This window comes from Atractosteus spatula, chromosome 3 (assembly GCF_055471065.1).
Source record: "Atractosteus spatula isolate fAtrSpa1 chromosome 3, fAtrSpa1.hap1, whole genome shotgun sequence".
Taxonomy (NCBI): domain Eukaryota; kingdom Metazoa; phylum Chordata; class Actinopteri; order Semionotiformes; family Lepisosteidae; genus Atractosteus; species Atractosteus spatula.
Window position 1 is genome coordinate 32,436,989 of NC_142708.1, and position 14,561 is coordinate 32,451,549.

The 14,561-nt window shown below is 37.5% G+C and overlaps 1 protein-coding gene across 5 annotated transcripts in view; it reads right to left on the bottom strand.

Annotated features, from left to right (window-relative positions):
• LOC148837715 (homer protein homolog 1-like) overlaps positions 1 to 14,561 on the bottom strand; it is a 114,857-nt gene that overhangs the window by 17,582 nt on the left and 82,714 nt on the right. For 4 of the 5 annotated variants that reach the window (XR_016090784.1, XM_088909934.1, XM_088909932.1 and 1 more), the window contains exons 6-9: positions 13,337 to 13,402; positions 6,714 to 6,870; positions 4,591 to 4,701; positions 2,654 to 2,734 (exon numbers count right to left, since the gene is read on the bottom strand). Coding sequence is in view for 4 of the 5 variants with exons in the window: in XM_088909934.1 (XP_088766060.1) it covers positions 2,654 to 2,734; positions 4,591 to 4,701; positions 6,714 to 6,870; positions 13,337 to 13,402 (415 nt within the window). In the remaining variant the exon portion in view is untranslated. The remainder of the gene's footprint in view (positions 1 to 2,653; positions 2,735 to 4,590; positions 4,702 to 6,713; positions 6,871 to 13,336; positions 13,403 to 14,561) is intronic. The other variant, XM_088909933.1, reaches the window with a different exon arrangement.

Consider the following 14,561-nt stretch of genomic DNA (forward strand, 5'->3'; position numbering starts at 1 on the left):
ATCTGAAAACTGAGAAAAATAAGTTGTTAAACCATTTTGCAGTACAAGTGCTTTTTTTTTCTTGAATGGACCAAAAATGAACGATGGATGATGATTTTGATTTTTCTTGCTGTTATATGGCCTTTATATCAGTCCATGGTATTGCTAAGGATAAAGACTTGCAAAAGACTGAGCATCAGAAAAGCATTTATCTATCCTGGCTGCAGAGCACAGCCTGACAGCCTGAAACAGACCCAGATGTTAATATCATAATATACACCAGATATCTAATACATTTACATTCATAAATACTTTAAATTTATGGATGTAAATGCAGTCATTTTTATTTGGTTATGTATTTCTGTCCAAGGTCTCAAGAGTGTTCCATTTCTCACTTGAAACTCAGTACTTTTCTGAACATCCATCCATTTTCTTCATTTTTATCCAGTATAGGGTCATCAGGACGCCAGGGCCTATCCCAGCAAGCAACAGGCAAAGGGCAGGATACACCTTGGACAGGACGCCAGTCTTTCACAGGAGACACACACACTCACACCAGGGTCAATTTTTTTCCAGAAGCCAATTAACCTACCAGCATGTCTTTGGACTGTGAGAGGAAACTGGAGCACCCAATGGAAACACACATGAACCTGGTGGCACGGTCAGCATCCCCTCCTCCAGAGGGTGCTCTAACCCTCTCTTGACCATTAAGTATTACCTATGTTTCCTGGTGCATCTAGTTTTCTCCCTATTAAATTTTACTTTTTCCTGCCTTAAGGGCTCAGCTTTGGAATATGGTTGCCTGATGGCCCGCCTACTACCGGGCTTCAGGGGAAGCCTGAGGGTATACAGTAGGCCTGTGGTAGCTAACAGCTACAGCTACAGCGGAGCCCCATATTCCTTGGATTCTTGTTCTTCGTGTGTTTGCATCTATGTTCGTCTCCGGATGGAATTCCCTGCGATGGACCTATGGACTGTTTCCTGATTCCCTTAGACCCACATGGATTTGGTTGCTTTTGGATACCTGCCCTTCACTTTTGCATGGACTTCCATGTTATCACAGTGAGCACTAAATAACCTTGTGTGTCTTCCCTAAAGTAAGTTTCTGGTTCTTTTCTGGATTAGCCACCTTGCATAGTGTCTTAACTACACTTTCCACAGGAAGCTGACCCAGCATCCATAACACCTGGGAAAAACATCCAAACTCCACACCGATATACTGTAGTACCCCAAGTCCAGCATTGAACACACTGTGCCACCATTGAAAAGGAAAAATGTTTTGAATATGAACAAGTAATAGGTTTATTCCATGCTGAAAAAAAGAAGAAAGAAAACACAACGTTTCGGCCGTGGAGCCTTCTTCAGAAGATACTGTATGTTATAAATGTATAAACTCTTCATTGAAAAGAAGAGTTTTGAAGATATGTTATAAATGTTTCTGTAGATAAGCTAAGCACAAGAATAGACCTTAAATTGAAGTGAAAACAATGGATGTGTCAGTTGTTCATTTGTTATGCATTTTATGTTGTAAGGCATTCTGAAGTAGATAAACAATGGTTAAATTTTTAAATCACGCATATTGATGAACATATAATTCAACTAAATAAAAAGAAATCAAAAGCATCGTAATACCTAAAATAATAATATTCAATCTTTTAAACAGAGAAGGTCTGTCTTTTTAAGGGTATAATGAAAATTCCAAATATTTTTCTCTCCTGATGAGCAGACAAAGGAGACCACTTATACTGTAGGTTTATTTGCTCTTTATGCTCCTTTAATGTTGTTTTCTCTTTGTCTAGGCTCATTCGAATATTCGAATTGTTAAATTTATTAATAAAATCTCACACAAAGTTCAAAACTGAGAAATGCCTAAAACCTTAACAAAACAATATAAAAGCTTTGATGGTTTGCATCAGCCAGGTTAATAAGCTGCTACTGCATTAAAGTAAAGCAACCACTGTCAGTCATTTGGATTACTAACAAGTACAATAATCCTTCACACTCTAATCACATGCCTACAACAGTTGTGGATCTCCGAAACCCAAGCTGTGTAAAAAAATAGGGTCCTTTGCACCACTCACAAGAATCCTGCCTCAGATGGTCACAATTACCTTTCAATTGCAATTTGCTGAATATTTTCCATTAGCAGATTGTACAATAGAAATCCTAATATTATTTTGTTGGTTGGCATCACATGCTAGATTCCATTGAGACTGGATGCTATCTTGCAGAATACAGTACCTAAGTCTGTCCTTTTTCAGACTCAGCTTATTATAATATCCAATTAGTCTATTCTATACAGTGCTCATCCACTTTAGTCAATTATAGTGATTTAGGTAAAGTGCAGTCATTTCTGTTTTCTCATTGCTAGCCTCTGTACCAACATGATTAACAGCTTCACTTATTTTGTACTAAATTCTAATTTTGTTTTCAGCGAGGTCCACAACTACGCTCAGGTGAATTTCTTAGTCTTTCAACGAAGCAGTGCTGATTAAGCCATTCTCTGTTCCTCTGTGAGGAAATCTCCTCATTAAATATGATAGCCTTGCTCAAGCTCAAATACTAGCACAGATTTTGTAAAAAAAAAAAGAAACAATAAGTCCAGCTGCCATACAGTACAGTAGATGTTGGTCCTTTCGGGGGATGTTTGCAGGATAGAAGGCAGAGCCCATACCTGGAGTTTCTGGGTGAGAGAATCTCTTTGCGCCTGCAGCTGATGGGCATTGTCCACTTCTTCTTTCAGTCTCTCTATTTCCTGCAAAGGACAAAGTAACACATCAACTCTTAGAGACTTGTTTTTACAACTTGGTAGGCGGCCAGTTGTTTTTAACGTTTGAACAATAAAGACCTACTGTGACGTCTCCGTTAAAATGGCAAGAAGGACAGTGCAAAGAGCAGCCGCCCTGGTTGGAATACAAGGTGTGCTGGAGACGCAAAGGGAAGATGGGTGTGGACCTTTTTGACATCCGTGTGCTTTTCTTTCCTTAGCAAAGAATCAGGAAAGACTGAAGGAATTGAGCACCTAGAGTGATTCTAGAATCAGCAGATCAGCAATGTCCTCTGGCTAAGCTCCCATGCTCAGTATCATGAGGAATGTACTACCTACTAGTTCACTGATTAAGGTAATTAACCATAATTACCTTCCCAGACAGATATAAGATTGTTTATACATTGTATATATATTTTAGATTGGATCACTAAACATGCAGTTCATTGCAAGTACTGCACATGCATTTTCTAGCCTGGTGAGAAGTATTACATTTATCTACAGTAAATAAACACTTAAAACAACTGAGGTCGCATGGTGGTGCAGTGGTTAGTATGGCTGCGCTCTGCAGTGCTGGGGCTCTGGGTTCATTTCCTGGGGTGCTATCTGTGACAAGTTGGTATGCTGTCCTTGAGTCCATGTGGGTTTTCTCTAGGTGCTCTGGTTTCTGGTTTCTTTCCACACACCAAAGTAGAGTTCAAATTGGCCTCTGGGAAAACTGGCCAAGGTGTGAGTGTGTGGCCTGCAATGGGCTGGTGTCCTGTAGGCTCTGGGGAAAGCAATTAAAAGGTTGTGTGGAACAAAGTGCGCTAACACTGTGGCCCTGATGATTTTGAGACTGATGTGGTAGAGAGAAATTCTAGTGTCTAAGTGTTTTAGACGGCCTTCCATCATCAGGGAATTAAAATAATAAGATATTTGTAGGTGACACCTTGACAAAAAGAGAACATTTTGGTATTAAAAAAATGGTCATGTATTTCTTCAAATTGATATAAAGGAACAATAATAATATCTGTAAAACTTAAAAACTCTTGCTGAACAGTTATTTTTAGAACAGAGAAATAGAGTTTGATATATTTCAGAACATCTCCCTGTTTTCCCCTTTATTTCCATGTCATTGAGACAATTTGGCTTCAGGTATAAACATTGAACAGACAGCCCACCTTCAGGCAACATCAGTTTGCTGAGAAAAAAGATTGACCCTAGTGAACCATACTACTTTCAGTGGATTGCAAGACAACAACTAAAAAAAAGGAGACAATGAAAACAATAAAACACATACTGTACATTACTGTAACTGATCCTAACATTCCAGTTCTCTCATATAAACATCAGCATTTCTTTTCAAATAGTTTTTCGTGGGTCAGTATCATAGTAGAATTATTTATGATTTTATTGTGAACATTTCAGTATTATATCTTATACTATTTGTTTAAGTACAGTCTTGATCATGCTATGCTATTTTAATTATTTTTCGTGGTTTGTTCCAATTTTGTCTTTTTACCATATTATTTGAAGGTAAAATTAAATTCACAAACAACACATGAACAGATATGTTCTGTTTCTATAACATACTGTATACACAAGGAAAAGACAATTCTTTTCTTTAATGTGATAGTATCATAAAGTGATCTGCTGTGAAAAACAATGACAGAAAACTGTCTTCAGACACTAATGGTTTAATCATAAAATCTTTATTATTGCAAAAACCATGAACACTAAAAGCAATTTGACACCCCTTTTATTAAGAGATGTCATGTAAATCAATTTATTGTTTTTTTTAAACTGATGATGAAACACATTTTGTCTGACAACCGGGTAATTAGAAAGATATTGTACAGTACCTCTTCCTTTGATTTCAAAGTGGACTCCAGCTCTTCAATTGTTTGGTTGAGCTCTGTCTTGTGAGATTTTATAACATTGGCTTGACCGCTCATACACTCCAGTTCTGTCACCTGAAGAAACACAAAACAAAAGGTTCTCTCTGTGTGCACAATGTCTTTACAATGGGGATATATCTGCCATGGATAAAGCTACACTAATACTTGCTTACCTGCACTTGAGGTCATCACAAATCTACCTTATTTACAATCCAGGCAGTTTTCTTAAGTCAGCAGCAGTCTATCTGTCAGTAAAAGGTACTTATTTGTTAAATGGCAAATTTCATTTACAGTATAAACACTTGAGTCAGATAATGCATGGAAAATGCTGTTGCTAGAGACACTTATAATTATTATATGGTCGAATCAGTTTATAAATTTACATGTTTATCAGTTTATCTGCAGCATTACATTCCCCAGTTAAAATCATCCTGTAAGATGAAAGCCATTAGGTTTATTTGATCTTTTCTCTGGAATTTCAATTGCATCAACATTTTAAAATGCACTTTAGTGCAATTTAGTACAGGTATGCATTTTAGTGCAATTTAGTACAGGTATACTGTGTTATTAATCAGTTCTTCACAGTTAAGTAATTGGTCCTCATCAAGATGAAATAATTTTTAAGTCTTTCAACAACTGCATATTACAGTATATAATGCTTTGTGGCAACAAATATTATACCATTTTGCCTAAATTTGCATGGAGTTCTTAGCAATTACATAATAGGGTGTGAGTGATAAAGTAATTATTATTATTTTTTAAAACAACAATGGTATTTTATTCATTTTTTACTGTAAGAAAGCTCCAAAGCATCGCTGTATATTTGAGGACACTTCTTCCTCTGTGCTGACGGATATCAGCTCTGACCACTGAAATCAGAGAAGCCCCACGGAGGCTTGTGTATATTTTTAGTTTCCAAAAATGTGTCTTCTTTTGTATTTTGTCCTTTCCCTGTGCTAATTTGCTCTCGCACACAGTACAAGACCAGGGACATAAACTTACATGAATTAAATAATGTCTGGAGTGGAAAGGTTATCCCTGTATTCTGCTGCTGCTGCTGGCTTGCCATCGGTGATGACTGACTGTGATCTACACTGTTACTGGTTGATTATCATTAATGACAAGCTTTTGCTGGGGAATTGTCACAATAGTGCCCCCTTCTGGTAGGTTTGTAAGCTGGCTTACCTTATATAAATCCTTCTTTTTTAATTATATTGGTTCAAGTATCATTGCCATGTTTCTTAAGTGAGCCCTCTTATTCCTTTACTTGTTAGGTTATTTGGTCTTTTTCCCTATTTTTACAATAAGGTAATATCATGGTCTGAGCATGCTCAGCCACCTCTGGAACTGGCTCACTCATTTTATTGATGATGTAGTGTAACTAATGATGGCAGCAGCAGAATGAATTCTGATGTTTACAGAGGTATTAAGTCTGCTTATGTAGAAGAAAATGCTTCCTTGCTTTATTATGTAGCAAGACAGTGACCTAAGACATGCTGTAAGCACCAATGGAACTGAGGAGTTCATCAGCAGAAAAAAAAGGAGAAAATCTTAGACTGGCCAGGTCAATCTCCAGATGTAAATCCAACTGAGCAAGCTTTTAATATGCTCAGGAAAAAACTGAAGTCAGAACTCCACAGGAGTTGAGAAGAACTCAATGTGACTGCAGCAAAGCATCTCTAATTTTGCAAGCTCAGTGAGTCACAACAGTTACTGTCTCAAAGGGGCATGCAACTAAATACTGACATTTACGCTTTGAAATGAACTTAAAGTGATTGTGTGTCAATACTTATAATCACTTGAGATCCCTGGGTTTAACACAAAAAAATGTGTCTTTGTTCTGATCAAATACATGCAAGGAATCACTCAGAATAATAGATATCACATTGTGCTTATCATTCATATTAATTATCATTATTCACAGATACAAATTGACTGTGAAGCAAAATTAACACCTTTCAGATTGCTGCCCCAGTACCTATGGAGGTCACTGTATACAAATGTACACTCTCAGGCACATATACTCCTGCAGACACACACCAGACCCATCTCCACGCAGCCCTTAAAGCCTCCTCACATGCGCTCACCCTCTTGTGCAGCCGCTCTGCCTCCTCCTGGTAGGCGGCCAGTTGCTGTTTCCACTGCTTGACGTTAGCTGTGGATTCCAAGAGCGCGGCGGTCAGTTTGGCGTTGTTGCCCTTTAGTGCTGCCAGCTCTGCCTCCCAGTGCTTACTGATCGTAGAGCTAGATCCAAAAGCCAACACACATACAAAAAAAAAGAACACTTCAAATCAGTAACCTGGCAAGCCACAACACAGCAGAGTATTCTGAGTAATGGTGAGGAATTCCTACAGTCATCAGCAGCTCATCAGTGGCTCAGCCAGCATAGGTATGTAATCAACATGTATACTGAGCCCCATAGACTACTGTTAGTGATCCCATTTTAAATACGGGCTGTATCATGAACTGCCTGTGACTGGAATTCACACAGGTGGCATTGCAGCATTGGAACCGAATGGACGGGAGTTGGCCATTCCCAGCCTGCTGCTCAAGCAACCCTTCTGACCGGCCACACACTGACCACTTTTTTTCACTGCAGGCTTGCAAAATAGTCAGTGAAATCCCCATCTCTCCTACAGCTGATGCATGCAAGCTGGAAATGAAGAAGTATGGTAAAGCTGAGACCAGGAGGAACTTCTTTACACAAAGGGCTGCAGGAGTATGGAACAGGGTTGCTGAAGCAGAAATCAAGAAATAGCTAGATGAGATGCTTAGATTAATTAACTATCAACAACCAAATGAATACATTATTCTTGTTTGTAACCTTGATCTTAAGAAAAGGTTAATTCCACACTCAAAAGGCAAAAATTAACTATTAAAACAAGCATCCTACTCAGGTCTGAGGAGGGGGACAGTGCAGACATAAAATGGAAAGGTGTAGGGTTGGAAAATAATAAAAGAGATGAGGAGAATGGGCATAAGGTACACTGAAAGGGAAATAAAGACAACTTTGGGGATACAAATTTAAGGGGAAGGTGTGTGGAATCATGAAATTAAGGGAGAGATTAAAAAGAGCTTGGTTGATTTTTTGAATGGTTGTATGATGCCTCTGATATCTTAAAAAATACATTTTGCTGTGAAGGGATACAGATAAAGAGGTCATGGACCTTGTCAGGACAGCTGAGATTGGGCAGTCTTCTTCCTTGTTTTAAATGTCGATTACATACAGTAAACACATTCTGTATCAACAACTCCCATATACAGTCATCTATACTGTACATTTAAGGATACTTTCTGCAAGAAATGCAATAAGTGATAGTCTGGGATAGGCTCCCGGCTTGTGTGACCCTTAATGGTATTAAGATTACAGATGCGTGGAGATTGCTAAACAAGCATGATGATGCACACATGATACAGTACACAATACTTGCCAAGTTTATGGTTGTGGAAGCCTATGGCAACAACAGTGAAAAAAACTCTCTTTTTCTCTTTAAGATAATTGCAAATAAAAACCTACATCTAGAAGCTGCTCTGGTCTGTGAGTGGCAGAGTGGTTAGATATTGCTGCCTCACAGATACTGCATTCTGGATTTAATTTGGCCTGGAGTACCTTATGTATGGAGTAAGCATGTTCATCCTGTGGCCACTTTTAGAGGTTTCAGGGTTGACAAGGTGTTCTGGGTTCCTTTCTCAATGCAAAGACATGCTGGCTAGGTTAATTCCATCCATCCATTTTCCAACTGCTTTATCCAATACAGTGTCACGGGGGAGCCAGAGTCTGTCCCAGCATACAAAGCTCACAAATTGGGACACACGCCAGTCCATCACAGGGCTCACACTGACAGAACCACGTACACAATCACATCAGGGCGAATTTTTCCCAGAAGCCAATGAAACTTAGAGTGTGTCTTTGGACTGTGGGAGGAAACCAGAGGACCTGGAGGAAACCCATGTGAACATGGGGTGAACCTACAAACTCCACACAGACTGGATTAAACCCAGGGCCCCAGTACTAGGAGGAAGCAATGGTAACTAAACAGTCACGGAAAATGGATAGACACTTCATGTCTTCATTAAATCGTGAAATTGATTTTTAAATCCAGGGGTTCCCAATTCCAGTACTTAATGTCTGCAGTCCATTCTATATCTTGATAACTTATAAACAGCTGTGAACCAGGAAAACAGATTCATGAAACATGTTTGGTTTAATTGTTTCAAATGAAGCCTTCTCCAAAGTCTAGGTTTATGAAAGAGACATACTGTACACAAACTCCTTGAGCGCAGAGCTTGCAAGACTGGAATACACTTTTAACTTTTCTCTATTAGGCTAATGACAAAACTAAACACGAGTAAAATCATTTCTGCTCCTTTGTTTAAAACAATCAACAACAACAAAAATGACCTTAAAAGTTTAAGATTGTACTATTGTATTTAAAAAACACCAAAATGCAATCAGCAAAAAAGGAAAAAACAGCATACTCTACTGGGTCTGAGAATAGAAAACATTTATCTTTTCATATACTGGAATAAAATCAATTACAAGAAGCAGGGGACAGCTGTGTTTACACTTCTTGTATATAACAAAATAATCCTTCCAGGTCCTTGGGTTCTTCTGTCATTAAAAATATTAAACCACATGTCCACATGACTTAGAACTTGATGGGGTCTCACATTTGCCTTTCTTTAAAATAAAAAAAATCTTTCCTCAAAACGTCCTTATGTAATACAGCTGTCACAAAACAATCAGTCAAAAACCACCATGCAACAGCAAAGCTGGCCTGTCCAGATACTGAGGCATGAGTTAAAACTATCTTCCAAACAAATGTCCTCTAATCTTTAGTAGAACAGCAGCATTGCTTCTGATTAAATGAAAACTTCCTCATTATGACAGCTGAGAATGAGATTGAACCAACAGTGCTGAAACAGGCAATCCCGAGATAACAGCTGAATAATCTGTGGGCAGTTTCATTAAGAGAATACATCAAAAGAGATTTTGAGGAGAAATTAAATACAAGGTGTGAAACAATTTATGAGATGTAGTATATATTTTTGAGGAAAAATCTGCAATTAGTCTATAAATCAGAACAAAACGTTCGGCAAAACATGAACAATGATAACAAGAAAGAAGTTGGTCTTGGTAAATTAGAACTATTCCACAAAACCCTAATCTTCTTAAACAACAAAACCTCCAGATAATTTTCAGATATTTTACATAAGCAATAAGACAGGACTGACAGTTGGTTAAGCTCTAATAAAAACATTTCCAGGATAGTATTGTGAAGCCAAGGAGGACCATAGTTCTTAGACATTTTAGCATATCAAAAACCGGTTCCATTGTACTCTGCTTATACTACAGGTTACTGTTTTAGAATTAATGATTTAAATGCAATTTCCATTAAAAGTTAAATACATGTAGGCTCCTATTTCCAATTTAAAAGTAGTTTATTACACATTGTAAAACTGTATATCTATATGTATACCTACAATTCTTCCAAAACTAAACTTCATATAATTAGCACCAGAAGTTGCATCAAAATCATAGTTATTAAAATGAAAACAACAAAATCACAAGATTAACATTTGTCATCAACAAGGGGTGTACTAAGAAGTATCTGTACCATGTGTAGCTACTGTACCAGTGGAAGCAATATAAGATGTATATCTGCGATATGCACCAGCAGCCTTGTCTGTCACACTGTCCCATGCCTTTTGTAGAGCCTGGACAAATGTGTTTACTGGTCTCTGAGCCCTACAGGTTTCACCTCATTCCAGCTCATCCAAAAAATGTACAACAGAGTTCAAACTTGGTGTGTACTGTACCCACAGCATAACTCACATTCATATTCCCTTCACTCATGAAAACGTACAGTACAAGACAATAATTGGTATACTGTATTATCCAGCATGTCTGCATCATCAGGATGGTTTACAAAAAAACTTCTCCAAAGAGGATAAACAGGACTTGACTCCATTTCTGATGAGTCCACGTGAGGTAACTTTTGTCTTGCCCCAACATATCTATGACAGGAAGATTTTCATTTCATTTTAGGAAGTGGGGGATATGTTCCTTTTCATGTATTTTGTTTTCACCAGGCATTATATTAAGCCCTAGCAGCTCAAAGTCTAATGGGTAGCACTGGGAATGTATGTCGAAAGCAAGAACCTCTCGCAATGTTTTCTGACATCAGTACAGTGGGCCCATGATTTGAAAATTATGACGGGGGTTCATGTGTCTGGCTGCCTGCAAATTTTCAGGAGAGAAAAAGAGGCTGTTCAAAAACATTCAAAAAGAGCTTCAGGGAATGCTACACTTCATAGAGGGGCAAAAATAACATGAGTTGAGTGGAGTAATAATATTAGTCTATAATAGAAAAAGCAACAGCCTGTTTATTTTAACCATAGTGGGTTTGCAAGAGGTCCCAGGCCTGGACTTGATGGACATCATGGATGTGAAGGCTGATTTCAGTTGTCTTATCGGGGAGTATTTATAAATTTGCTTTCAGCTCTTAAAAGTATCAGTTTCTGCCTTTCATAACTGCCCACATTCAAGGTGTGTTGCCAGCTATGTAACCAGTTTTACCTGTGGAGAAGGAAAGACCTTCTCATGGGAGTCATGCCCACCTGTGTGTGTTCATTAGCTAGTAAGAGCTTTTTAGTCAGAAATAACAGCAAACCAGCTGAGGAGAGGCTGCATAAGGTTCTGTGTGCTGAGGTTGATAGAAACAGTGTCCTTGAAGCAGGGAATTTGTGACACTCAGGACTAACCATATAAAAAAGCTAAATAAAATTATAAACAAGCAAGAAGATGACTTTAATTATTCAATTAGCACTGAAGGTTTAGAGCTGAGCTGGAATGAAAACAAGCATACACAGTGTTCCTACAGGACCAGGGTTGGGAAACACAGCAAAGGGATTAGAATTCAATGCCAAGCAGAATATATGACTTATAAATAGACATTATCAATTAATGAAAATGAGGACTTGCTTTTCAAAAATGCCTATATGATAAGCGGATTTCCAATATACGGAAAAGGAAATCTTTATGGCACACAAATTTGACGTCACCAAAGATCACTGACTTTTCTTTGAACTGAAGGACATGAAACTAGTATTTTCCTGGTGATGTCCAAGGGTAGCATAAAAATGATATGTTACTTTCCAAATACATTAGGAATCTCTTGATAGTGTATTGGGTATATTTAAAATAAATAAGTATTTTTATAAGTAAGAAAATATAGATTTTCCTGGAGGAAAATGGAGAGAACATTATATTATACGACAGGATGGTGCTTCTCAGTGATCTTGGGCTGTTTACTCAATGCAACAGCTTATGAATGAAAAGGTTTCTGAGTGGTGTTGTCAGGGCAGTACAGCAGTGAGCATGCTGAATTCCTTCATTGCACCTTTTGAAGTGCATTATCTGATTCTTTCTTCCAAAGAACGGAAAATGTTAATTGTGGTTTTCAAAGTTGTTTTGTAAAATAATTATATTGAACAAGTCACATACAGTAGGCAGCTCATAATATTCACCTACTGTATGTGAACAGTATTCCCAATAATTTATTCTATGTAACTATGGGTTTCTGACATATTATTGCATTTTCAATATACATAACTTACATTTGTCAGACAAAAACATGGTCTCCAGTCTCTGGATTTCTACCACAGTCCAAAGGCATACTGGTATTCATCCTGAGCTATAGTAGGTGGTATGGTGGCACAGTGCTTAGCATTGCTGCCTTGAAGTGATAAGGCCCTGGGTTCCAATCCTGGGGTGCTGTCTGCATGCAGTTTGTATTTTCTCCCTGTGCTCATGTGGGTTTCCTCCAGGTGCTCTGGTTTACTCCAACGGTTCAAGCAAAAGCAGGAGCAACGGTCCAAAAACTGGCACTGGTGTGAGTGTGTGTCTGTTTGTGCCCTGTGATGGACTGGTATCCAATGCAGGGTGTACCCTGTCTTGCTCTGGTGTTCCTGCAACTGTGTAGGATAAAAGGGGTACATGAATGGATAATCCAATAAAGAAAACAATAAATCCATAAAAAAGTGTCTATTCCAAAGGCTTCTTCTTTAATTTGATTGATCTACAACTTACTAGATGTATCTTATGTAAAGTTTGCAAAGCTTCCCATTTGAAAAATGAATAATCAAGGGAAAAAAATGAAATGGAAAATAAGTCCCATAAAGCAAAAATATTAGCTTATCATCCCATCTTGCATAAATAGCAACAATATTTGTGGTCCTTTCAACAAGGCCTGCAGTTTTAAAACTTTTCAGGACTTTAGTCCATAACCTTGAGTATCTACCTTGATTTTATTTGCATTTAAAAGAAAATAAACTTGAAAGATTAAAAAAAAAATTCCTCCAAGAATCAGTTTTCTGTAGGACATCTCTGAAATGACAGAGAATTCTTTTTTTTCCATGACAGAGAATTCTTATTTTTCCATGACATTTTTGTTCCAAAGCAAATCGCCTTTCTTCCTGATTTCTATAGCACGAAGAGATCTTTTCAGTAACAGTCTGTACTACTTCTAACAATACAAGTTCTCTTTTAGCTGTACTACTCTCTGAAGTAACTCTCTTTAGACAAGGCTTTATGCCAAACGTTTCTTTCTCATCCCCTGTGTGTGAAGACCTGGCTTTACTGAAGGCTGGCCCATGCAAGTGATGCAGGGGGTGCTGTTAGCCGAGTCCTGTCTCTCACACATCTTACCCTTCTTGGTTTGGTGAGGCTAGGTGCATGTGGGTCAGAATTGTTGGTACGCCTCCTTTGACAAGCCTATAAAGACAGAATGGGACACCCCATGAAACTAACAGAAAGAAGGCAATAGGTTAATGACAGCAAATGGCAGCTAAAAAAGAAAATTTAAAAGGAGATAAGACATTTGTGGTTTTAATTAAAATATCTGTATCTGAAGCAGGATGTCTAATGTGAACTTAACCATGTGCAGCTTACCAGTCACTGTAAATTATAATTGTTGTGTAACATATACAGCTCTGGAGGTCTGCCATCATCATTTCATGAGTGATGAAATGCAAGAAATGAGATATGTATGAATATTACACAGAAAACCAAAACCAAAGTGATTATTTGTATAAATGTTGTTGCCTAGTGCCAATGTTATAATTATTCGAATATTATTTTTCTTACAATTACTTGACTGTATATAAAGGCATTCATTGGATACTGAAAGCATTCTAACCACAGCAAATTTTCACTTTAACATATTTGTACCCCTAACAATCTATCCCAAATCCCCATATGGAAGAACACAAAAATGAATTAAAACAACATTTACTAATTAGAAAGGACCATATAACCCAAGTACTGTAGCTTCTTCAGATTTTCAGAAGCTAATTGATTTAAGGTTATCATTGAATTATTTCACATCTAAGTATGAGGTTCAACAACTTATACGTGTGGCTTGTTTTATACACCCACAACTCTTTAAGTAATGAACTGCTTCCTCTTTTAAATGCACTTCTCATTTAAACATCTCAGTAGTTTTGATACATACTGTATAGTAGAACATTAATTCACTAGAATGTTGCTGGATAAAGTTAAGTAGTGTGATAAACAGGCTTGATTTCAGAATTAGATGATTAAAAATGTAATTTCTTTATTAGTTACTGTATATCTTTTCCTTTGAAATATTTATATACTAGACTGGTATGTAATGAGTTAAAATCCAGCTGCTTGCACAGGAATGGTTATACTACCATGTCTCCTAACTATAATATAACATAAAATCATAATTTTACACAGAATGTCCACACCTGTGATTCTTAATATTGTATGAAGAAGTGGGTTTTGGCTCTCTAAGCAGACAAATAAACAATTAAAAGCAATAGCAGAGTTAGAAATGTCACATTACAGCTTTTATATAAATCAATTAACAGGGTCAATTATTTAAAATACTGTAAAAGAAAGTATGCTC